The sequence below is a fragment of the Salvelinus alpinus genome, chromosome 6 (genome assembly GCF_045679555.1).
Source record: "Salvelinus alpinus chromosome 6, SLU_Salpinus.1, whole genome shotgun sequence".
NCBI classification, from domain to species: Eukaryota; Metazoa; Chordata; class Actinopteri; order Salmoniformes; family Salmonidae; genus Salvelinus; species Salvelinus alpinus.
The window spans coordinates 33,017,631-33,042,805 of NC_092091.1; the positions used below are offsets into that span (position 1 = coordinate 33,017,631).

At 44.3% G+C, this 25,175-nt stretch overlaps 1 protein-coding gene across 5 annotated transcripts in view; it reads right to left on the reverse strand.

The window, feature by feature from the left end:
- Positions 1 to 241: 241 nt before the first annotated feature.
- The window catches only part of LOC139578604 (discoidin domain-containing receptor 2-like), a 57,049-nt gene continuing 32,115 nt past the window's right edge, over positions 242 to 25,175 (reverse strand). For 2 of the 5 annotated variants that reach the window (XM_071406440.1, XM_071406442.1), the window contains exons 3-17: positions 14,162 to 14,264; positions 12,899 to 13,130; positions 12,536 to 12,683; positions 12,084 to 12,186; positions 10,740 to 10,923; positions 10,278 to 10,518; positions 10,068 to 10,139; positions 9,141 to 9,277; positions 8,717 to 8,936; positions 8,301 to 8,545; positions 7,929 to 8,056; positions 7,504 to 7,701; positions 4,423 to 4,657; positions 3,967 to 4,116; positions 242 to 3,858 (exon numbers count right to left, since the gene is read on the reverse strand). In XM_071406440.1, the coding sequence (XP_071262541.1) occupies positions 3,727 to 3,858; positions 3,967 to 4,116; positions 4,423 to 4,657; positions 7,504 to 7,701; positions 7,929 to 8,056; positions 8,301 to 8,545; positions 8,717 to 8,936; positions 9,141 to 9,277; positions 10,068 to 10,139; positions 10,278 to 10,518; positions 10,740 to 10,923; positions 12,084 to 12,186; positions 12,536 to 12,683; positions 12,899 to 13,130; positions 14,162 to 14,264 (2,528 nt within the window). In that variant the 3' untranslated portion in view covers positions 242 to 3,726. The remainder of the gene's footprint in view (positions 3,859 to 3,966; positions 4,117 to 4,422; positions 4,658 to 7,503; positions 7,702 to 7,928; positions 8,057 to 8,300; positions 8,546 to 8,716; positions 8,937 to 9,140; positions 9,278 to 10,067; positions 10,140 to 10,277; positions 10,519 to 10,739; positions 10,924 to 12,083; positions 12,187 to 12,535; positions 12,684 to 12,898; positions 13,131 to 14,161; positions 14,265 to 25,175) is intronic. The other 3 variants (XM_071406445.1, XM_071406443.1, XM_071406444.1) reach the window with 3 other exon arrangements.

A 25,175-nucleotide genomic window follows, 5' to 3' on the forward strand; every position in this document is an offset into this window, starting at 1 on the left:
TGAACTACTTACTACAGTAGAGTAAAGGTAGCTTTACTGCTAACCGCTTCTATGATGTGATTGGATGTTGCCCCAGCCAGTCTAGATCAAAGATATCATTTGGCTGTCACAAATGTATTTATTCTTATTCATATTGTGAATGTAGTCTTTATTGTAAAGCTATACAATAGACAAAGCATTATTTTGGTGGTTTCATTTTTATTTTTGTCTGTAACAAATTATCACCATGACAAATTTGATGTTTTCTCTGAAATATTTGTTTTTAATTAGCAAAAAACCATTAGAATACAAATATCTAATAAAACTAAACCATGTGCAGTTGACATTGTCTGAAATCCTTCTGACTGATTATCATCCTGAACTCTATTCAGAAACCCTTTAACGGCCGTTCAGCTCTCGCTCTCTTTCAACAGAGATACATCATAAACAGTTGGTTTCTTGTTCAGAAAAACTGTCAATTTTAACACTTTCAATACAACACAAAAATAGCTTAGAACAACATTTGTTGTATAAAGGTAGCTAACACACTAACCATTAAAAAACATTCTCTCTTGAAGCATATTTTCCTACGTTTCACTTTTCAAAGACTACTCTGCACATACAGTTGGCCCATCATCTCCCCTCCAGTCTGGATCCTGATTAGCACCATAATCTGATCAGTATGGAGCGAACATGGACCCGCACTAATGCAGCTTATCTCAGATCTGATTTCAACAGTGATTTGGTCACATATATGAATGAGAATAGATTAGGCGTCTCTAGAACAAACATTTGTAATGTTATTGAAGGCATATCCTCCACCCCACCTCCCACAAAGCTAACTGCCATTTTCTCATACAACTCTTGTCGTGGAAAATTACAAAATTAGACATACTATGCTGTTTTTACTTCGAGAATTGTTCATTGTTATATGCTAGTGTTTTTTTAGCTGATGCAGGCTTGTCTTATGTGACTTAGTCATACGTCTGGGCGTACAGATAAGAGCCGGGTGCGACCTAAGTATCTGACATACCGTTTATACTATCTGCAGGAACTCTTCTGTGTGGAAACTTGCATGAAAGAACAAACAAGCTAAACACCTTTTATACACTATGTTCCCCACACCTGTTTGCACACATCTGCGGACTGCCACATAGACAAAGAGGTTGGACTTTTCTATAAAAGCTGAGAGCCAATTCTGTTTGTTTGAGCTTTCAACTCTGGACTATGTTGAGTGGATTGTTGACTGCTCCATTTTTACAAATCTTATAATAAAGTAGTTGTTTGAAATAATCTACAGTCTCACTTTAGAAATTCCATGACACTCTCGAAAGACATTGAACAAAATACAAAACTGAATGTACAACTTTTCCCATGCAAAAATAAAAGCTGATCGGTACCCAAATATATAAAGTACCAGTCAAAAGTTTGGGCACACCTACTCATTCAAGGGTTTTTCTTTATTTGTACTATTTTCTCAATTGTTGAATAATAGTTAAGATATCAAAACTATGAAATAAAACATATGGAAACACGTAGTAACCAAATAGGTGTTAAACAAATGAAAGATTTTTAAATATTTGAGATTCTTCAAATAGCCACCCTTTGCCTTGACAGCTTTGCACACTCTTGGTATTCTCTCAACCAGCTTCATGAGGTAGTCACCTGGAATGCATTTCAATTAACAGGTTTGCCTTGTTAAAAGTTAACTTGTGGAATTTCTTTCCTTATTAATGCCTTTGAGCCAATCAGTTGTGTTGTGACAAGGTAGGGTGGTATACAGAAGATAGCCCTATTTGGTAAAAGACCAAGTCCATTCTATGGCAAGAACAGCTCAAATAAGCAAAGAGAACAGTCCATCATTACTTTAAGACATGAAGGTGAGTCATTACGGAAAATGTCAAGAACTTTCAAAGATTCTTCAAGTGCAGTCGCAAAAACCATCAAGCGCTATGATGAAACTGGCTTTTATGAGGACCACCACAGGAAAGGAAGACCCAGAGTTACCTCTGCTGCAGAGGATAAGTTCATTAGAGTTACCAGCCTCAGAAATTGCAGCCCAAATAAATGCTTCAGAGTAACAAACACATCTCAACATTAACTGTTCAGAGGAGATTGTGTGAATCAGGCCTTCATAGTCGAATTGCTGCAAAGAAACCACTACTAAAGGACACCAATAAGAAAAAAGAGACTTGATTGGGCCAAGTAACATGAGTAATGGACATTAGACCGGTGGAAATCTGTCCTTTGGTCTAATGAGTCCAAATTTGAAATTTTTGGTTCCAACCGCCATGTGTTTGTGAGATGCCGAGTAGGTGAACGAATGATCTCTGCATGTGTGGTTCCCACCGTGAAGCATGCAGAAGGAGGTGTGATGGTGCTTTGCTGGTGACACTGTCTGTGATTTATTTAGAATTTAAGGCACACTTAACCAGCATGGCTACCACAGCATTCTGCAGCGATACGCCATCCCATCTGGTTTGCGCTTAGTGGGACTATCATTTGCGCTTAGTGGGACTATCAACAGGACAATGACCCAACACACCTCCAGGCTGTGTAAGGGCTATTTGACCAAGAAGGAGAGTGATGGAGTGCTGCATCAGATGACCTGGCCTCCACAATCACCCAACCTCAACCCAATTGAGATGGTTTGGGATGAGTTGGACTGCAGAGTGAAGGAAAAGTAGCCAACAAGTGCTCAGCATATGTGGGGACGACTTCAAGACTGTTGGAAAAGCATTCCAGGTGAAGCTGGTTGAGAGATTGCCAAGAGTGTCATCTGTCTTCAAGGCAAAGGGTGGCTATAAAATATATTTTGATTTGTTTAACACTTTTTTGGTTACTACATGATTCCATATGTGTTCTTTCATAGTTTTAATGTCTTAACTATTATTCTACAATGTAGAAAATATTACAAATAAAGATAAACCCTAGAACAAGTAGGTGTGTCCAAACTTTTGACTGGTACTGTAAACAAGAAGCAAACAGAACAAACAAATAAACAATACATATAAATACAAAATATGAATATTTGAGAAGTACATACATATTGATGTCTCTGAGCACTCTTGGTCAAATATCACTGGCAGACACTGTAGAGTACTACAGTTGAGACATGGTTGAGTTTTGGTTAATGTCCATGTTATGAATTTGTAACTCCTTAATCAAAAGCCAATAGGTTTAATGTTATAATGTTAATTGAAATGGGCTTATAATAAGACAGGATCATGCTTATGACAAGTCTTATAATGCATTATTTTTATGAAAACATAATTATCCCTGTTGGCTTTGAATAAACTGTCAGACTGACTAAGATGAAAAACCTTTTCAAATATAAAAATTCACCAAAAATCTCCAAACTGAACACTTATGTTTTGTTAAGACATCCATGAAACTTGCATTCTTATTTACATTCAAGCAGTCTTCTTAAAGAAAACACAATTTAATTCATAGACGTGCCATTACCATACACTACATTAAACAAGGTGGGAACACTCATTTATAGTATAATTTTGAATAAATTATACATTTTTAAAAATACCGAACTTTCATTGCTACAATTCACTTTGGCTTCTCTATCTGAGACAATCTGACAGCCATTTGTAATTTTTGCCTTTCTTTTTCCGTGCATCATTAGTTGAATGGAGTTGAACTTTTGATGGATGCGTAATGTGTTGTTGATGCGTTTCATCTGTCCGTCTGTCTGTATGTGTGTGTGTGTGCTGGCCCGGCCCAGGGGTACTGGCCCTAAGCTTGGCTTTCCAGCAGTGCTCGGTGGATCTCCTGGAAGGAAGGCCTCTCCTTGGTGTTCCTCCTCCAACAATTCAGCATGATCTTATACACAGAGTCAGGACACAGCACTGGCTGGGGAAGGTAGACCTACAACACATAGACAATCAGGTACAACACAGTAGAACATAGGCAGGTAGATGTACAGCAAAAGAGAGTGAGTCACGGTGAGTGTGTGTGTGTGCGTGTTTCTCTCACCTGTCGTTTCTGATCCCTGAAGAACTCGCCAGTGTTCTCTATGACCTGTTCGTCAGTCAGCTGGGAGTAAGGCTGCTCGTTACAGAAGGTCAGGGTCTCCCACAGCGTCACCCCAAATGCCCACACATCACTGGCTGTGGTGAACTTTCCCTGGGAGTGAAGAGGCAGAACAACAGACATTAGGCTACGTAAGTTATTGATTTCTATGGCTTAAAAATGGGCTAGTTCAACTGATAACCAAAACCTTCATTCACTGGCCCATTACAGTAAACATAAGCAATTTAATGTTTTATCAGGGATTGCACTCCAGTTATAACAATGTAGTCAGGTTAATAATGTGAATGGTCTGATAGCCAGTGGCCTCATTCCGTGAAGTAAACTGAGGTATCTACACTATGTATGACCATCAGGGGGGCACCACGTCTCACCAGTTTCCATCCCTCCCTCCCTCCTCACCAGCAGTATGCTCTCCCAGGACATCCATCTTATGGGCAACACGGCCCGGCCCTGGATGCGGTAGTAGTCTCCGCTGTACAGGTTCCTGCTCATGCCAAAGTCAGCGATCTTAATAGTGTAGTTCTTCCCCACCAGACAGTTCCTCGTGGCCAGGTCTCTGTGGACAAAGTTGAGCGAGGAGAGGTACCTCATCCCTGAGGCAATCTGAGTGGCCATGTAGCACAGGTTACTGTAGCTGAAGCAGAGAAGAGAAAGAGAGGAGAGTTGACACCGGCTGGAATGCGGTTTCAACCAATTAGCATTCAGGATTAGACCCACCCGTTGTATAATATCATCACATAGCCTTGTAAATGTGTAAATACAAACTGTAATACAAAACATCTTCTTACATCACATTTCTACATGTTCTCCTCCGTTTGGCACCGCATCAATGTACTGTATCATAAAGCATGATATATTTTTACAGTTTTGGCATGTCAAAGGGTGAAAATGGCATATGGTGTAACTGTTCGAGGTTGAATTTAAACAACAACAGTATTGTGAATTGGTGTAATTCATAACAAAAATTATAATATTTAACTTTGGCACACATTTGAAAAACACTAATATCATATGTTGCAACCAACCTTAAAATGCATTTTTGGCTACATAAATAGTTTTTTCTTAAAGGGTCATGATATGACATCAATGCATACTTTGTAGTGGGCCCTTCAATTCAGAAGAAAGTTAATCAAATCTGCCACAAATGCTGAAAAATGTAACATCTCTATCATCTGTCATGACAAGGGATCATTTTAAATGTCATATGATACAACCACTAAAAACCTATTAAAATGGTGTATAATTTAAAAAATATATATAATCTGTTATTAAAGACTAAAACTGCCTCGTGACATCCTTTTAAAGTAGAGTTAAAAGCAACGGTCTCAATTATGTCTGTTTTCAGTCACACACCTACCTAGACTGACTATGTCATTTCATTTGCATAGCCAGGTAAACAGAACAGTGGACGTGATAACTTGCAGTGACAGACTTATCGAGAGGCAATTTAGGAGAATTTAGAGTTCACATTATCCATTCCGATAGCTGGGCTTATTAGCTATACCATTATACAGGTTCCTAGATGACATGTGTTAGTCAATAGTGTAGGGTAATCTGCATTAAAATATATATTTGGAAATAAACTATAAAAGTCTCAATCATTTCAGATTTGTAGTCACATGAGGTGAACTAAACCCCATTTGATAAAATCTATGTGCGGTATAAATCTGTAGAAATGTCAGTAATAATTTCACACTAGAACAACATGCACATGCCAAATAAATATTTAGTATGTGTATGTATGCCTTAAGATCTGCTTGATTACGTCAATAGCTTTCAAAGCCTGCCCTCTGGAATTAAAGGGGCAATCTGGGTTTGGTACAAAATATTTGATCATTTTGATCTCATGGATGGTCAATCATTTCCTTCATAGCTCCGTCTATGAATTTGAGAGTTGTTACATTTTTCCATCTGCAGCCCATCGCTGTTGACTAAAGTGCTGCTTTGTTGTTGTTTGAATCTCAGATTCCCCCTTTAAACCTTGCTCATAGCATTACAGACAACGTGGTGAAACGTCTATTATCCATTCCCAAATGCTTCCAGTTACAGAAATATTATTTTCCCCCACAAACAACAATCTCATTTATACAGGACAAAATTATTTTTGAAAGTGTTTGTGTTTTTCTTTTTTACAGGAACTTCTATATAGACAGTTCCCCAAAATCAGTTTAACCAGTGAGAACCACAATATGGCTGCATGCAAGATATCACTCATTTGCATTTCTCAATGTGAATGCATCTGAAATAGTCTCTAAATCAGGGTTCGTCAACTAGGTTTGGCTTCAGGCCAAATTTCTTCTGAGCTAATAGTCGGCGGGCCAGGACATAATTAGTATATAATATTAGCAATTATAATTGGCCAACACTACAAATTGAAAATTTTTAACACATCTGATTAGTACATAATAAATTCAGTGACAATAACAATAATTTTGATCTGATTACGCTCATAAAATCACCATGTCTCTATTCAATTATTATTTTTGTCTATTTCTCTGTGCCTTGATTGGTTGGGAAAAGCAGGTCTACGTAGCCTACTGTAGGTTACACTTGTTTTTTAACATCAACATTGGTTCAGAACAAATAGCTTGAAAGCAAGGGAAAATGTTGCTCTCAAAAAAGTATAAAAAAAGGTGGATAATCAAATTGGAAGTTTCAGGATAGAATGTACAGAGAGATATGCATTCATTTCCCCATATTTTCCCAATGCCAAGCCAGTGTGTCTTATTAGCAATGAAAATGTTGCTGCAAATAATTCAATCTCAGACGTCATTATGAATCTAAGCATGGAACTTTCAAAGTATCTTGAAATGTTAACTGCAAGCTACCCACACACACAGCTTTTTTGGCTGACATATTCTGTCACTTAAACGGGTTAAATCTGCAGTTACAAGTAAGAGGGAAAACAGTCGTGGACAAGGTGGAAAAACTTGAGGCTTTTACTAGGAAGCTTGAGTTGTTCAATTTAGACAGAGGGACCAGGCCGCTGCATTGTCACAGAGGTGATGGAAGATTACATCAAGCTGCTGAGGGACAACTTCTCCACCAGATTTGAAGACTACAGCATGCCCAAGGATATCATTGCGTTTGTACTTGATCCTCTCACAGTCCGCCCAGGTGGATAATTCTCCTCCCTTGTTAAGAAAACGATACCCTCGCTGGATGAGGCCGCAATTCAAACTGAGCTGATAGAATTCCAGACATCGAGCCAAATCAGCGATGCACTCAGGGGTGCCCAGTTCTTGTGTGCGTTTTGGGTGGCATTCTCAGAGGAATACAGCACAATAAAGAAACTTGCATTTTATGTTCTAACAATGTTTGGATGACTTACACCTGCGAGTCCTCATTTTCCTCTTTGAACGCAATGTAGACTCACGACAGGAACCAGCTTTCACATAAGTCAACCGAGGATTGCCTGCACATCAAAATCACATCCATCTCACCCGACACACACACACTCCCCCCTCCCCTCACCCTTACCAGACAGTGGGTGCATTGCTGATGAGCGCTAGCTGTCCCTCAGGTTCATGGCGGGACAGGAACTGGTTGAGGTCTCCATTCTCCATGTACTCTGTGATCATGCAGAGGGGGTCACTGCAGATACACACTGCCAGCAGACGGATGATGTTAGGGTCCTTCAGACGAGACATGATCTTAATCTCCTTCAGGAAGTCGTTCCTGATTATAACATAAGAACACAGACAAGGGCAGAGGTTAGAAGTCAGAGGGGAGACTTTGAGAGCTTTGATTAATATATGGGAATATATCTCACAACACACACATTCAAAATGTGTACGGGTGCTGGAAGAATGACTCAAAAAACATGTCTATGTGGACAATACATTTGGGATCAGCATGTGCAGACATTCACTGTATTCTCTAATCAGGAATGTGGCCCCCCTCACCTGGCGTTTTTGTTAGCGTCTGCTCTTAGCATCTTAACAGCCACCAGTACTGGCTGGTTGTCACTGATGTCGAAGGAGAAATCCTCATCCATAAACTCCTGCATGCCCTCTGCCTCACACAGGTGGACCTGTAGGGGGACGAAACATGGAGACTCAACACACTACATCTAATGGTCACTAACGATGGTTCTAAAGAGCCACAAAGGTTGTGAAAGCTTTTTCTCGAGCTTAAATCACCAGATGAATCTATTCAATGACCCTGATCAATGTTCTTTATCTCAGAAGGGCATAAGAAATTAGTTTAATTGATGTAATGTAAATCATTCACAGAATTGATTTCTGTTTACTATGCGATGTCCAGAGAGCACAAACCTCTCCAAACTGTCCCTCGCCCAGCTTTTCTTTAAAGGTGAGCAGTTTCCTGGGGAACTCTTCCACTGCCACATCCTTCCCTGACAGCAGGTCCATGGTTAGAGCAGGGACCGCGTACGTGTTGCCCCCGGTTACGCCCTGCAGGTTGACGATGTCTGCCTCGGCATAGTGAGGGACTCCGTCCTGGGCAAATGTTGCCGTGGGAGCCTTGGAGGCTGTCACTGCCACCACTGTGCTAGTTAATGCTGGAACCGGAGAAAAGAGTTGAAGATAAAATCAGCAATATGACATGATAATACACAATAGGGCGACTTCATGCTTACAGAACACAGACATCCAATTTTTTCAACCTCCGTAACCCAACTCCCGCATATGACTTTTCTGGTCATTTAAACCCTGCCTTTGTGTATACTCACCGGCCTCCTCCGAGCTGTGGGAGAACTCAGGCAGCTTGCGTATCAGTCGTGAAGGCTCCTGGTAGTCAGGGCCCAGGGGGAAGATACGCTCGTAGGTGGAGCTAGACTCCTGTTCGCTGAGTGCTGACGATGATGAAGGGTTGTTGTGGCTGTAGGCGAATGTCTCGCTCTGTAGTGACAGACTAGCAGTTAGTTCATCGTCCAGCATCCGCCGCGAGGCCTAGAATAAAGGATGCTGGGGTGAAGAGACACATCTGACCAGTCCTGATTGATCAACACATGGCAAATAGTAAGATTTGTATAATATTTTGCATTTCCTGATAGTAGCGAACAGTCACAAACTAACTTTCACATTCAGAGACATGGTGCATCAAAACGCTTATTGGCTCAGATTAAACATGTGTGAACAGGTGGGATCTCTCACCTTCTCCAGCATCTTTTGCCAGACCTGCCTCCAGAGGATGATGACGATGATGGCGACGAGGATGAAGATGATGGCCACCAGGCAGCCAATCAGAATTCTGGTGTTGCTGTCGTCTATTTTGTGGGTGGGGTCATCCCCTGGGGAGGGGATGGGGGAAGACACCATTCGATTGGATGATAGAATTAACCTCTACAGGATTGGTGGGTCCCCTCGGGACGGTTGAGCTAATGTAGGTGAATGCGATTAGCATGAGGTTGTAAGTAACAAGAAAACTTCCCAGGACATAGACATATCTGATATTGGCAGAAAGCTTAAATTCTTCTTAATCTAACTGCACTGTCCAATTTACAGCAGTTATTACAAGTGAAAGAATACCATGCTATTGTTTGAGAAGAGTGCACAGCTATGAACTTAAAAAGTTATTAATAAACCAATTAGGCACATTTGGGCAGTCTTGAGACAACATTTTGAACAGAAATGCAATGGATCAGTCTAAAACTTTGCACGTACACTGCTGCCATCTAGTGGCCAAAATCTAAATCGCACCCGGGCTGGAATAATAAATTATGGCCTTTCTCATGCATTTCCAAGACAGTACATAAAAAAATATGCTTGTTTTTTTCTTTGTATTATCTTTTACCAGAACTAATGTGTTATTTTCTCCTACATTCATTTCACATTTCCACTAACTTCAAAGTGTTTCCTTTTAAATGGTATCAAGAATATGCATATCCTTGCTTCAGGTCCTGAGCTATAGGCAGTTAGATTTGGGTATGTCATTTTAGATGAAAATTGGGGAAAAACGGGTCCGATCTTAAAGCAGGAAGTGGGTTTTGGCCACAGCCATTTCTCACGGGTGGGAGTATGTGGTAAAAGAGGTAAAAACTGATAAAGCGTGTGTGCAATGCATGTGTAGTGGGAACTGACCTGGTTGAGTGCTGGTGGGGGGGCCACTGCCAGTCTTGGGTGGAGCCAGGGTAGTATTGTACATGGCTGTGTCTGGAAGAGAGTAGACAGACGTAAATCACAACAAAGCACTGATAATACTTTACAGATTAATATTCAAACCAAACAAGGTGTGTTTTCTCTACAGCACATGATTTGGAGGTGATCTCATGTGTGTGTGTAAACATTTACCGGACTGGAAGGTGATTTCGCTAAACATCATCCAGGCATCAGCGAAGTAGAAATGGCACTTCATAGCACTGGCCATGTGATTGGCCAGAGAGACAGTGATGAATCGGGCGCTGGGATTGACGTCGTCCACCACAGGGCTGAAGGAAAGGGGCGTGGCCTCCCAGTCAGCCTCGGAACGGAAGTAACACACCACCTGGCGGAATGCCTTGATATGCCGCATGAACATGTTGTTACAGTGCACCTAGAGACAGAGAGAGATGGGTGAGCAAGAGGGGAATACGTTGTGAAGAGTGAAATCTGTGAAAATGTGGTCTGGTGATTGGAAAAAGGGTCAAGAAGATTTAGAACTGTAATGCCTGTTATTTGGGAATAAAAAAAATACCAACTCCCCTTACACACATTGTAAACAGCTGGGAGATAACAGCCCCTGACACCCCCACACACACACCCACCCACCCACACCTTCATGGTGGTGAAGTTGCGTGTGCGGTCGAACTCGAACATGATCTCCACGTATCCGTCGGGGAAGCTCTCATTGGTCCAACCTACGTAGTCGTAGCCAGGCCACACATTGTAGACGTGGCTGTGAGTGAAGTCATCTAATCCACACATCCCATCAGTCAGCTGGCCCAGGCCCTCCGTCATACTGGAGATGGAGAAGATAGAGAGAAGAACAGATAAAGATATAGCTCAGAGTTTGAGGATTTTGAAGTAGTCAAAATACAAACTAAAAATATGTTTTTTGGGGTGAACCAGAGAGTCTCTGTGTGAACTGTCCTTAAGGAGACCTGACAACGTGTAAACGACTACTCGACAACCTTGCTTGACACACAATAATTGCTATTTTCATGTTTAATTACCAAGTATTTATTTTACAACGCACAATATTCATTTTGTGAAAGGGAAGCTTGAGAGAAACTATTCCACTATCTGTTTGTTCAACTTCCCTCCACCCACCACTAGGTGGCAGCATCATCTTTTCCACATTCAACATCTCATCTTGGCAGTGGTATCAAAACCTGAGCCATTTTCTCTTCTCAGACTACATTCACAGACTCAAACTCAGAGAGAGAGGGAGAGAAAGAGAAGCAGAGAGCGAAATAGAGATAGACAGACTTCTATAGCAGAGACAAACTGAGGGCAGCGTCATGGAGGAAATTATTCAGCACACAGTGGCTCAAACACCAACACAGAAAGGCAGCAAGGATACCCATACAGTCATTTATGTTCTCAAGAAGTCAAGTTTTAGTCCAAAGACACTGACTCAAACTCTCCCACGCGTTCATGCACCAGAAGCCATGTGTGGGTGTAATTGTCTCCGTGTGTGTTCGTAACACTCCAGCGCATTACTGTGCAGAGAAGCATTCTTGTGTGTGTGTGTGTATGTATGTGTGTGTGTGTGTGTGTGTGTGTGTGTGTGTGTGTGTGTGTGTGTGTGTGTGTGTGTGTGTGTGTGTGTGTGTGTGTGTGTGTGTGTGTGTGTGTGTGTGTGTGTGTGTGTGTGTGTGTGTGTGTGCGTGGCAAAACCACAGTGACCCATGCCTTTGCGCTGTCTACATCCTGCCGTAACAACAGCAACCAGGCAATAACAGGGCCAGCGTGGAACCACAACTCCGAGATTGGTGAAGGAAGGACAAAAGGAGGAGAGAAAGAACTGAGGAGGAGGTTGGATAAACCGAGAGAGAGGAGGGATACTTTAAGACAGGAAGAATGAAAAGGAGAAAGAATAAGGAGATGAAGAAAAAGAGAAAGGAGGAAGAGCAAGATGATGAGGGAGGATGAAAAGTAGGAGCGATGCACACCCACCTGTAGATGACGGCTCCGTCGTACACCGAGTCGTTGAAGTGGACAGGCTGGCCCTCTAGACTCATCTGTTCTCCTGCTGGAGCGTTGTAGGACACCAAACCGTCTGACAGAGAGAGGGACTCTGTATTAGCCTATTGAGCTGAAACCTAAGCACTGTTTGCCGTACTCTGTGTAAAGGATGTCACACTGTTTCTTAGCGTGTACAACTTCCTCCTGATTCCACTCACACTGAAGCTCGAACTCAGGACCTCTGCCTTGCTAGCACACGTGACCACCCTTCTGAAGCGTCTTACCAGTCAGTGCCATGTGAAAGGCTAGCAATTCGGCGGCGCAAGTGGCGACACTTCAGGCTGAGGAGTAAGTTTCACACATCCCCATGTGCTACATATGTCTACCTATGGTTCACAATAGGGAGCTCCTCCACCTCTCCCTCTCTCCTCCCCCTATCTTACCGAGCCATTCACAGCCGTAGAGCTCCACCCTCATGCAGACGTTCATAGAGTGGTCTGAGACGGGCATGAACCTCACGAAGCGGGCGATGATCGGAGGCTCCAGGTCCTTCAGCATGATGTCATATGCATTCCTGTTCCCCTCAATGACCTATAGCCATGTCACCCACAGATAATAATCAATCAATCAATTAGCCTAAATAATAAGCAATAACTCACACATTCCAGTTCCCTTAACCACCTAGATCGCCGTCACAAATCACCAGTAGTACCATTATCAATCAATATTTTATGATCAAATTTTTATATTCCTGTCCCTGTCAACCAATAATCAACTTCATCAATAATCAATAACTGATTGATTACCTGTTTGCCTTGCCTGTTCCTCCAGGAGATCCAGCGGCTGCCGTCACGGCTGTATTTGATCTTGTACATCTGGGCGAACTCGTTGCCGATGCCCCCTGCGTGGCGGCCCTGGGTGCCCACCAGGGTGATGAAGTGGAGGGAACGCAAGTCTATCTGGAGGAACTCCTTCAGGCTGTCTGGTTCCACCGTTCTCTCTGGACACCACGCACCATCACCCTCCTCAAAGTCCAACCTGAGAGAGGGATGAGAGGAGTGGGGAAGTAGAGGGAGAGAGAGGAGAGAGGAAGATAGAAAAACACATAGAAAAAAAGGAGAGTGAGAATGAGTCGAAAGGGAGGCAGAAGAACACAGAGAGAGAGAAAGGGTGGAGGGAAAGGAGAGGTGAGTGGAAAGTGAGTGTGGTGGCTGGATGTCAGTTCATACAGCCTATTAAACAAGCACCTTTGTCGTAAATTAATGTGAAAGTGTTCATTTAGGGCTGAGCTGGCAAGGGGAAGCTAGGTCAGAATAAAAATAACATAGATTATGTTCCTTACACTGAGTGCAGGCCACCCACACTCTCCAACACGCACACATATGCACACACACATTCACTCTCTCTCTCTCTCTCGGTTTCTTTCTCTCTTGCTCTTTCTAGGCTTATCCACAACAAGCTGAGAGCGGGAATTGATGCGCAGTTTATTGAAAACACACACACAAACACACGCTATTGAATACTTTTGTGTGTGAGTGCATACAAGTGTACATGAGAGTTCATGTGTGTAGTTCTGGGGGCGCATGTATGTGTCCAGTCTACTAAATTGAAGTTGAGATGTATGTATGTATACACTGAGTGTACAAACCATTAGGAACAGATGCTCTTTCCATGACATAGACTGACCAGGTGAATCAAGGTGAAAGCTATGATCCCTTATTGATGTCACTTGTTAAATCCACTTCAATCAGTGTAGATGAAGGGGAGGAGACAGGTTAAATAACTATTTTTAAGCCTTGAAACAAATGAGACACAGATTGTGTATGTGTGTCATTCAGAGGGTGAATGGGCAAGACAAAAGATTGAAGTGCCTTTGAATGGGGTATGGTAGTAGGTGCCAGGCGCACTGGTTTGTGTCAAGAACTGCAACGCTGCAGAGAGTGTGTGTGTGTGTGTGTGTGTGTGTGTGTGTGTGTGTGTGTGTGTGTGTGTGTGTGTGTGTGTGTGTGTGTGTGTGTGTGTGTGTGTGTGTGTGTGTGTGTGTGTGTGTGTGTGTGTGTGTACGGTACCTGCCGTATCTAGCAGCAGTCGACTCAGACCACTGACTGGAGGCTGAGATGTCTTCATCCTGAATCTGCCCTCCTGACATCCCCAGAGGGTACCGACACACACCTACAACACAAGACATCTTTAAGTACACACACATGCAAACACACAGTCACGCACACACCCAAACATGTGCTCAAGTATGAACAACCCGTTATTGAAACAATGTAAAGCATAGACATTAGCTCAAGGAGCTACCACAGGCAAAGTTACTCGTCACGCGAGCACGGTTCACTGGACCACCTGCACTACACCAAGGTGTGTGGTGGTAACTCTTGCTGAGGTCTCAGACATAAACACACAGTCTGTATTGACCTGGATTATGTGTCTAATCTCATCCACCTGGTGCCATGGTTTTAAATACTATATACTGGGTTTTAATCATAACTCCCCCAGCCCAGCCCAGCCAGACCAACCACAGTGGTGGTGTCTATAAACAATAGACCTTCAGACATTAATCATTATTATGAATTATTATAAACCACAGACATACACCCTCCTACTCCCTTCCTCTAAAATCAAATCTCGAGTCATCACAATCTGAAATTGAGAGAGAGGTGGGCGTTTAGTCAGGGTGGGCACAAAAACACATCCCCTCTCCCCAGCACTAAGAGTGTGGTTGCTTTATTGAAATAAAGAGCAGGGATCCGTTCAACCTCTCTGCCAGTGCAAATATAAGGGGTAGTGAGTGTGTGTGTTTTAGAGAATACCCTCTTGCTCCTGTGTGGTCTTTCCCCTGTAACAGAGTGGAGCGATCAAAGTTAACTGTGGGCGTTTGAACATTTCATCCTGTTTCACTGTGATCCGCTGGGCAAGCGGGTAACTACTTGTGAAATAGAAGAGATGGTATCTTTGAACTTTTACAAGCCTGAAATAGAATTTCTTTACTTTGTTTCTGGAAGTAAAAATAGAAGGTGATTTTCCATCAATATTAGCCCAGGGCTGGGAGTTTATGGATTATTTATTGAGGATTATAATAATCACTGGCCATATCATTGCTTCAACGGCCTTCTCTACTCAGTAGAAAACTGATGCTAACCATTAACTTGGAAACAATTGAACCAATGTCTTCTCTGCTTTCCGGCTAAACTCTTTCCCAAACGTGTGTGTGTATACTGTAGTTCCTACAGTGTGTGTGATAGCACAGAGTCATGCTGGTCAGTATGAGTGGCAGAGGAAGTACAAGGGAACACTTGAGTGAGTGAGTGAGTGAGTGAGTGAGAGAGTGAGTGAATGAGTGAGTGAGTGAGTGAGTGAGTGAGTGAGTGAGTGAGTGAGTGAGTGAGTGAGTGAGTGAGTGAGTGAGTGAGTGAGTGAGTGAGTGAGTGAGTGAGTGAGAGAGAGAGAGAGAGAGAGAGAGAGAGAGGTATAGACAGAGGTACAGCCAGAGGTACAGACAGACGTACAGACAGAGGTACAGAAAGACAAAGGGACAGAGAGAGAGAAATACCTGTATGCTTATGTGTGTGTATACTGAAGTGTACAGAGTATGTGATATCTTGGGGTCAGGCTGGTCCCAGGGAGTGGAGGAGGAAGTGCAGGCCAGGGAGACTCTCCCTTCAGCATGGCCCCTCAGCTCACTTTTTTATCCTTTCTTTCTGTTCTCCTTCCCTCTTCCAAATGTTTGCTTAAAAATCAATATGGGGAAACCTCTCAGGGTTCGTCCTGGCAGTGACGGTGAGACTCGCTCCAGAAACAGATCCGTCCCAAAACAAAAAACTATTCCAGATGTGAGACTACCTTCTCCTCCGCACCTCCCTCACATTCTCCTCTCTTTATCTTCTCCTGTCCTCCCTCCCCCATCTCCTGCCTCCTTCATGCTTAGACAGACATGTCAGCCATAATCATCGCACACTTTTCATATTTCCAGTCTATTAGTGGTACCCTTGGTAACATGATTGCAATCAAATGTGATAACATCTGCAATTCCTCCAATAATAATGTCTGTTTTGATTCATGTGTTGTATTCGGGAACATTTCATTGGCTCTCCAGGCAGCTCTAAGACTCCATAAGCGAGCGGTGAGCAAAACATCCATAATATGTTTTACAACAGTTTACTAAACTCTGGTTAATTAATAAAGATGAAATCAAATTGATTCACACTGTAGATTATAATAAAGTGTGCACAGTACTCATTTGCACAGATCTGTGCACTTTTGCGTGATGAAAATGCTGTGCTTAAAGGTCAACTTTGGGCAAAACCCCCAAAAGAACAGCTTTAAACTGTATAACAATGCACCACCATACCAGGTCATTTAATGCTTAAAAAAAGATGAATGAGATATTTGGCTACAGAAGTGCAATTTCTTACTTATCTCTACAGCTTCCATCCAAAAACAAATCCTGTGAAATGACGTCAACACATACTGGAGGTGTTAGGTGCCAGTGGCTAACATAGCTAACGAACTAGCTACGTCAATTGTGGAGCACATGACCAGAATGACAAATCGATGAAGCACCGAAGGCAGAGCACATTTCTGTTTGAAAATTGAGAAAGAGGCAGAGTTGGACCATTTTTCATTCCGAAAGTCGACCTTTAATATATGAGTGGTGGAAGTTGGGCTTGTTGACCATAGTACAGGTGTAGGATCTTAATTTGATCACCCTGTAGCAGGACACCTTTCCTGCAATGCAGGACATTTCTAACTTGAAATGTATTTGAGGTTCAAAAAGGCTTCTGAAGTTTGCAATTTCCACTTTTTAAGAATTGATTTTACTTTACGAAAAATACATCAACCCCATCAAAAATAATCCACATAATAATTCACATTTCCTGTTGCTGCAGGATTATTTTCCTGCTGTAGCAAACTGGATCAAATATCCTACAACTGTAACTCACCACTGATCTATGAGTGAGAGGAGAAACATGAGTCCATTCACATACAGGTGTACATTGCAAACAGAGGCAGGGAGAAAGAGAACCAGAGAGAAAGAGAGAAAAATAGGGGGAGACTAGGCCTGACTTTGCATGCATTCACAGAGCAATTGATTATTGTTTTCAGACTAGAGTTACCATGGGGCCCATGGGGCACTTGTGAGGACTTACTATACACTTGTGAGGACCAACAATTGATTCCCATTCAAATTACTATTTTTCCTAAACCCTAACCCTCAACTTAAACCCAAACCCTAATTCCTAACCCTAATTCTAACCCTTAACCTAACCCCTTAGCCTAAAATGGCCTTTTTATAAGTGAGGACCAGCTAAATGTCCTCTCATTTCTGAATTTTAGTTGGTTTACTATTCTTGTGAGGCCTTTCTTGTACTCACAAGTATAGTAAAATGTGTACACATACACACCATCTAAAAATAAAATATCACCTCTGAAAAGGTGGAAAAATACCAGCCCTGTGTGGAGCGAGAAAGAGAGAAAAAAACATGTTTTTATTTTCACCTACATCAGATAGGTGCAGTGAAATGTGTTGGTTTACAGAGTCAGCCATACTAGTACGACGCACCTGGAGCAAATTAGGGTTTTTCACCTTGTCACTACGGGTATTCAAATCAGCGACTTTTTGGTTACTGGCACAATGCTCTAACCACTAGGCTACCTGCTGCCCAAATATAGAAAGAGAGAGCTGGACGAACCCTCTCACATCCATATTGGCACATACTCTTACAGGTCACACACGTAAGCACACACACACCGATCCAGCTCCAAGTGGCTTCTTTCCCTCTCTCACCCCTTTTTCTTCTCTGTGCTCGTGCTCTGGCCAGTGAAAGGCAGGCTTGTTTCATAGTGTTTGCTGTCTAACCACAGGCTCCAAACACACACACACACACACACACACACACACACACACACACACACACACACACACACACACACACACACACACACACACACACACACACACACACACACACACACACACACACACACACACACACACACACACACACACACACACACACAGTACTCTGATATTATACTCAATGTTGTCCTTGGCCATCTTGTGTAAACTGTCTCATAGCCTTTCTATTGTAATATGATGAGAACAATATCTTCATCGCAATGGCTGTACCCAGCCTTAAATCACGGGACGATCTGACCTTGGTGGGAGTTTATTTTTGTGTGTGTGTTGTGCATGCAGAGTCTGTGGTTAATGCATTCCAGACATACTGACAGCAGGATAGTATATTGAAATGGGCTTCCCATGTGTATTTGCTGGGATTGTTGATTACTCAGAAGTGGTGGAGTGCAAAGTACTAATGCACCCGAACATGGCCAAAGTTCATTTAAATTCATGCAACAAAATGTTCTAAATCCCAAATATCCCCCATTGTGGAGAATCATTTTGCTGACGGCAAATGAGAGAGAAGTCTTAATTATTTCCAGATTTCAAATCCTCTAAACTGGACAAAGATTCTCTGAAACACTCGAGAATGGATGAGGGAATTGTGCGTCTGTCTGTCCCTTGTCACTCCACAGTTTTGCTATGAGTCTCGTTGACTCAATCACAGGTCTTACTGTGTCTAACTATCATTCTGCTGCAAGGATGGAGAGGAAGAAAACAGAAGGCAGGAAATATGCATTGCTGAATTTAGTAGCAATGAGATGCATGGTGATGCCAACTTTCCCCTGTTTAAAATTCCTGAGCAGTGCAGTTATACCATCTCTGTCTTTCCCATTTCCATTCTGAGTGGGCGACATGCTTTCACTGTAGAGTTGGAGCCATAGAGACTGGAATAAGCCTGGAGTAGAGATAGATGGATAAATAGAGGTGGATTCAGGTTGGGATAAGACTGGACTGTAGATCAAGTATTAGGGATAGACTAAAGCTGTATACTGTCAAGCTGACCACTCTGCTGTATATCCGGAGCACATCTCATAAACCCGGTCAGAGACTTCTAGCAACAGAGATGACGAGATGTAGACAGGCCTGAAAACAACCACAGCACCCACCACTTCACTGCTCTGTCCCATTGGAGAGAACACCCATTTTGTATAAACCTTCTCTCTCTCTCTCTCCGTCTGCCAATATAGCAACATGCTAGTCTTAAAGATCAGCCACACTGTAGGCTGTAAAATACACGCATGAATGGAGAGAAGGGTGTGTCTCAGTGAAGGCTCTTCAGAGGAGGAAGGGGAGGACCTGTTATGCTGGTGAATGAGGACCCAAAAGCGACTTAAGAGAAACAGAGTCTTTATTCCAGTATTAAACAAACAATGATTCTCCTGGATATTATCAAAGGTAAATCCAAAACAGGAAACTGAAATCCTCTCGTCAGTAGAGAGGAACGACTGGAGACGCGACCACAGACTGCAGGTCGCTTCAGGAAGGCACAGGCCGTAGCTGACATAGACACCTGCTCACACGCAGCATCTGAAGAAGGCAAAAACACGACAGGGCGGAACAAGGACACAGAACAGCAAACATCAAACAAGAATCCGACAAGGACAGAAGCGGAAAACAGAGGGAGAAATAGGGACTCTAATCAGAGGGCAAAATAGGGGACAGGTGTGAAAGAGTAAATGAGGTCGTTAGGAGAATGAGAAACAGCTGGGAGCAGGAACGGAACGATAGAGAGAGAGAGCGGGAGAAGGAGAGAGGGAGGAGGAGAGAGAGGGATAGAAAGAGGGAAAGAACCTAATAAGACCAGCAGAGGGAAGCACAGGGACAAGACATGATGATCAAAGACAAAACATGACAGTACCCCCCCACTCACCGAGCGCCTCCTGGCGCACTCGAGGAGGAACCCTGGCGGCAACGAAGGAAATCATCAATCAACGAACGGTCCAGCACGTCCCGAGATGGAACCCAACTCCTCTCCTCAGGACCGTAACCCTCCCAATCCACAAAGTACTGGTGACCACGTCCCCGAGAACGCATGTCCATGATCTTCCGTACCTTGTAAATAGGTGCGCCCTCGACAAGGACGGGGGGGGGGGAGGGAAGACGAACGGGGGCGCGAAGAAAAGGCTTGACACAAGAGACATGGAAGACAGGGTGGACGCGACGAAGATGTCGCGGAAGAAGCAGTCGCACAGCGACAGGATTGACGACCTGAGAGACACGGAACGGACCAATGAACCGCGGAGTCAACTTGCGAGAAGCTGTCGTAAGGGGAAGGTTACGAGTGGAAAGCCACACTCTCTGACCGCGACAATACCTAGGACTCTTAATCCTACGTTTATTGGCGGCTCTCACAGTCTGCGCCCTGTAACGGCAAAGTGCAGACCTGACCCTCCTCCAGGTGCGCTCACAACGTTGGACAAAAGCCTGAGCGGAGGGAACGCTGGACTCGGCGAGCTGGGACGAGAACAGAGGAGGCTGGTACCCAAGACTACTCTGAAACGGAGATAGCCCGGTAGCAGACGAAGGAAGCGAGTTGTGAGCGTACTCAGCCCAGGGGAGCTGTTCTGCCCAAGACGCAGGGTTTCGAAACGAAAGGCTGCGTAATATGCGACCAATCGACTGATTGGCCCTTTCTGCTTGACCGTTAGACTGGGGATGAAACCCGGAAGAGAGACTGACGGAAGCACCAATCAAACGACAGAACTCCCTCCAAAACTGTGACGTGAATTGCGGGCCTCTGTCTGAAACGGCGTCTAACGGGAGGCCATGAATTCTGAACACATTCTCAATGATGATTTGTGCCGTCTCCTTAGCGGAAGGAAGCTTAGCGAGGGGAATGAAATGTGCCGCCTTAGAGAACCTATCGATAACCGTAAGAATCACAGTCTTCCCCGCAGACGAAGGCAGACCGGTAATAAAGTCTAAGGCGATGTGAGACCATGGTCGAGAAGGAATGGGAAGCGGTCTGAGACGACCGGCAGGAGGAGAGTTACCTGACTTAGTCTGCGCGCAGTCTGAACAAGCAGCCACGAAACGGCGCGTGTCACGCTCCTGAGTAGGCCACCAAAACCGCTGGCGAATAGAAGCAAGCGTACCCCGAACGCCGGGGTGGCCAGCTAACTTGGCAGAGTGAGCCCACTGAAGAACAGCCAGACGAGTAGAGACAGGAACGAACAGAAGGTTACTAGGACAAGCGCGCGGCGACGCAGTGTGAGTGAGTGCTTGCTTTACCTGTCTCTCAATTCCCCAGACAGTCAACCCGACAACACGCCCTTCAGGGAGAATCCCCTCGGGGTCGGTAGAAGCCACAGAAGAACTAAAGAGACGGGATAAGGCATCAGGCTTGGTGTTCTTATTTCCCGGGCGATAGGAAATCACGAACTCGAAACGAGCGAAAAACAACGCCCAACGAGCTTGACGTGCATTAAGTCGTTTGGCAGAACGGATGTACTCAAGGTTCTTATGGTCAGTCCAAACGACAAAAGGGACGGTCGCCCCCTCCAACCACTGTCGCCATTCGCCTATGGCTAAGCGGATGGCGAGCAGTTCGCGGTTACCCACATCATAGTTGCGTTCCGATGGCGACAGGCGATGAGAAAAGTAAGCGCAAGGATGAACCTTATCGTCAGAATGGAAGCGCTGGGACAGAATGGCTCCCACGCCCACCTCTGAAGCGTCAACCTCGACAATGAATTGTTTAGTGACGTCAGGAGTAACAAGGATAGGAGCGGATGTAAAACGCTTCTTGAGGAGATCAAAAGCTCCCTGGGCGGAACCGGACCACTTAAAGCAAGTCTTGACAGAAGTCAGAGCTGTGAGAGGGACAGCCACTTGACCGAAATTACGAATGAAACGCCGATAGAAATTAGCGAAACCGAGAAAGCGCTGCAACTCGACACGTGACTTAGGAACGGGCCAATCGCTGACAGCCTGGACCTTAGCGGGATCCATCTGAATGCCTTCAGCGGAAATCACAGAACCGAGAAATGTGACAGAGGAGACATGAAAGGCGCACTTCTCAGCCTTCACGTAGAGACAATTCTCTAAAAGGCGCTGGAGTACACGTCGAACGTGCTGAACATGAATCTCGAGTGACGGTGAAAAAATCAGGATATCGTCAAGGTAAACGAAAACAAAGATGTTCAGCATGTCTCTCAGTACATCATTAACTAATGCCTGAAAGACAGCTGGAGCATTAGCGAGACCGAACGGCAGAACCCGGTATTCAAAATGCCCTAACGGAGTGTTAAACGCCGTTTTCCACTCGTCCCCCTCTCTGATGCGCACGAGATGGTAAGCGTTACGAAGGTCCAACTTAGTAAAGACCCTGGCTCCCTGCAGAATCTCGAAGGCTGACGACATAAGGGGAAGCGGATAACGATTCTTAACCGTTATGTCATTCAGCCCTCGATAATCCACGCAGGGGCGCAGAGTACCGTCCTTCTTCTTAACAAAAAAAACCCCCGCTCCGGCGGGAGAGGAAGAAGGCACCACGGTACCGGCGTCGAGAGAAACAGACAGATAATCCTCGAGAGCCTTACGTTCGGGAGCCGACAGAGAGTATAGTCTACCCCGAGGAGGAGTGGTCCCCGGAAGGAGATCAATACAACAATCATACGACCGGTGAGGAGGAAGAGAGTTGGCTCTGGACCGACTGAAGACCGTGCGCAGATCATGATATTCCTCCGGCACTCCTGTCAAATCACCAGGTTCCTCCTGAGTAGAGGGGACAGAAGAAACAGGAGGGATAGCAGACATTAAACACTTCACATGACAAGAAACGTTCCAGGATAGGATAGAATTACTAGACCAATTAATAGAAGGATTATGACATACTAGCCAGGGATGACCCAAAACAACAGGTGTAAAAGGTGAACGAAAAATCAAAAAGGAAATGGTCTCACTGTGGTTACCAGATACTGTGAGGGTTAAAGGTAGTGTCTCACATCTGATACTGGGGAGAAGACTACCATCTAAGGCGAACATGGGCGTGGGCTTCCCTAACTGTCTGAGAGGAATGTCATGTTTCCGAGCCCATGCTTCGTCCATAAAACAACCCTCAGCCCCTGAGTCTATCAAGGCACTGCAGGAAGCAGCCGAACCGGTCCAGCGTAGATGGACCGACAAGGTAGTACAGGATCTTGATGGAGAGACCTGAGTAGTAGCGCTCACCAGTAGCCCTCCGCTTACTGGTGAGCTCTGGCTTTTACTGGACATGACATGACAAAATGTCCAGCAGAACCGCAATAGAGGCAAAGGCGGTTGGTGATTCTCCGTTCCCTCTCCTTAGTCGAGATGCGAATACCTCCCAGCTGCATGGGCTCAGTCTCTGAGCCGGTGGGAGGAGATGGTTGAGATGCGGAGAGGGGAAACACCGTTAACGCGAGCTCTCTTCCACGAGCTCGGTGACGAAGATCTACCCGTCGTTCTATGCGGATGGCGAGTGCAATCAAAGAGTCCACGCTGGAAGGAACCTCCCGGGAGAGAATCTCATCCTTAACCTCAGCGTGGAGTCCCTCCAGAAAACGAGCGAGCAACGCCGGCTCGTTCCAGTCACTGGATGCAGCAAGAGTGCGAAACTCTATAGAGTAATCCGTTATGGATCGATCACCTTGACATAGGGAAGCCAGGGCCCTGGAAGCCTCCTTCCCAAAAACTGAACGATCAAAAACCCGTATCATCTCCTCTTTAAAGTTCTGATAAACGTTAGAACACTCAGCCCTTGCCTCCCAGATAGCTGTGCCCCACTCCCGAGCCCGACCAGTAAGGAGTGATATGACGTAAGCGATCCGAGCTCTCTCTCTTGAGTATGTGTTGGGCTGGAGAGAGAACACAATATCACACTGGATGAGAAAGGAGCGACACTCAGTGGGCTGCCCAGAGTAACATGGTGGGTTATTAACCCTAGGTTCCGGAGACTCGGAAGACCAGGAAGTAGCTGGTGGCACGAGACGAAGACTCTGAAACTGTCCTGAGAGATCGGAGACCTGAGCGGCCAGGGTCTCAACGGCATGACGAGCAGCAAACAATTCCTGCTCGTGTCTGCCGAGCATTGCTCCCTGGAACTCGACGGCAGTGTTGCGAGAATCCGTAGTCGCTGGGTCCATTCTTGGTCGGATTCTTCTGTTATGCTGGTGAATGAGGACCCAAAAGCGACTTAAGAGAAACAGAGTCTTTATTCCAGTATTAAACAAACAATGATTCTCCTGGATATTATCAAAGGTAAATCCAAAACAGGAAACTGAAATCCTCTCGTCAGTAGAGAGGAACGACTGGAGACGCGACCACAGACTGCAGGTCGCTTCAGGAAGGCACAGGCCGTAGCTGACATAGACACCTGCTCACACGCAGCATCTGAAGAAGGCAAAAACACGACAGGGCGGAACAAGGACACAGAACAGCAAACATCAAACAAGAATCCGACAAGGACAGAAGCGGAAAACAGAGGGAGAAATAGGGACTCTAATCAGAGGGCAAAATAGGGGACAGGTGTGAAAGAGTAAATGAGGTCGTTAGGAGAATGAGAAACAGCTGGGAGCAGGAACGGAACGATAGAGAGAGAGAGCGGGAGAAGGAGAGAGGGAGGAGGAGAGAGAGGGATAGAAAGAGGGAAAGAACCTAATAAGACCAGCAGAGGGAAGCACAGGGACAAGACATGATGATCAAAGACAAAACATGACAGGACCATCCTCCTCAGTGAATTTCTTAAAAATAAAAATGGTAAAACATTTTTAAAAGTTATCATTTTTAGATAAAACTATACTAAATATAATCACATGTAACCAAATAATTGATTAAAACACACTATTTTGCAATAAAGGTCTACAGTAGCCTCGACAGCACTTAGGGTAGCACCAGGTGTAGCCGGATGGTTCTCACCCCCTTTCATAGACTTACACAGTAATTATGACAACTTCAGGAGTAGGTCCTCCAACCTATCAGAGCTCTTGCAGCATGAACTGATATGTTGTCCACCCAATCAAAGGATGAGAGAATTAATATAGTACTGAAATCATAAAATGTGGTGAGTAGTTGACTCAAAGAGAGAGAAAGACAATAGTTGAACAGTTTCGAACAAATTAATTTCTTCCAAAATGAAAGAGAAGCAAGAGAGATTGTCATTTTTTCCCCATTTCACTTAGGCCTACTTAGCTAGCAAATGCAACTAGCCAGTT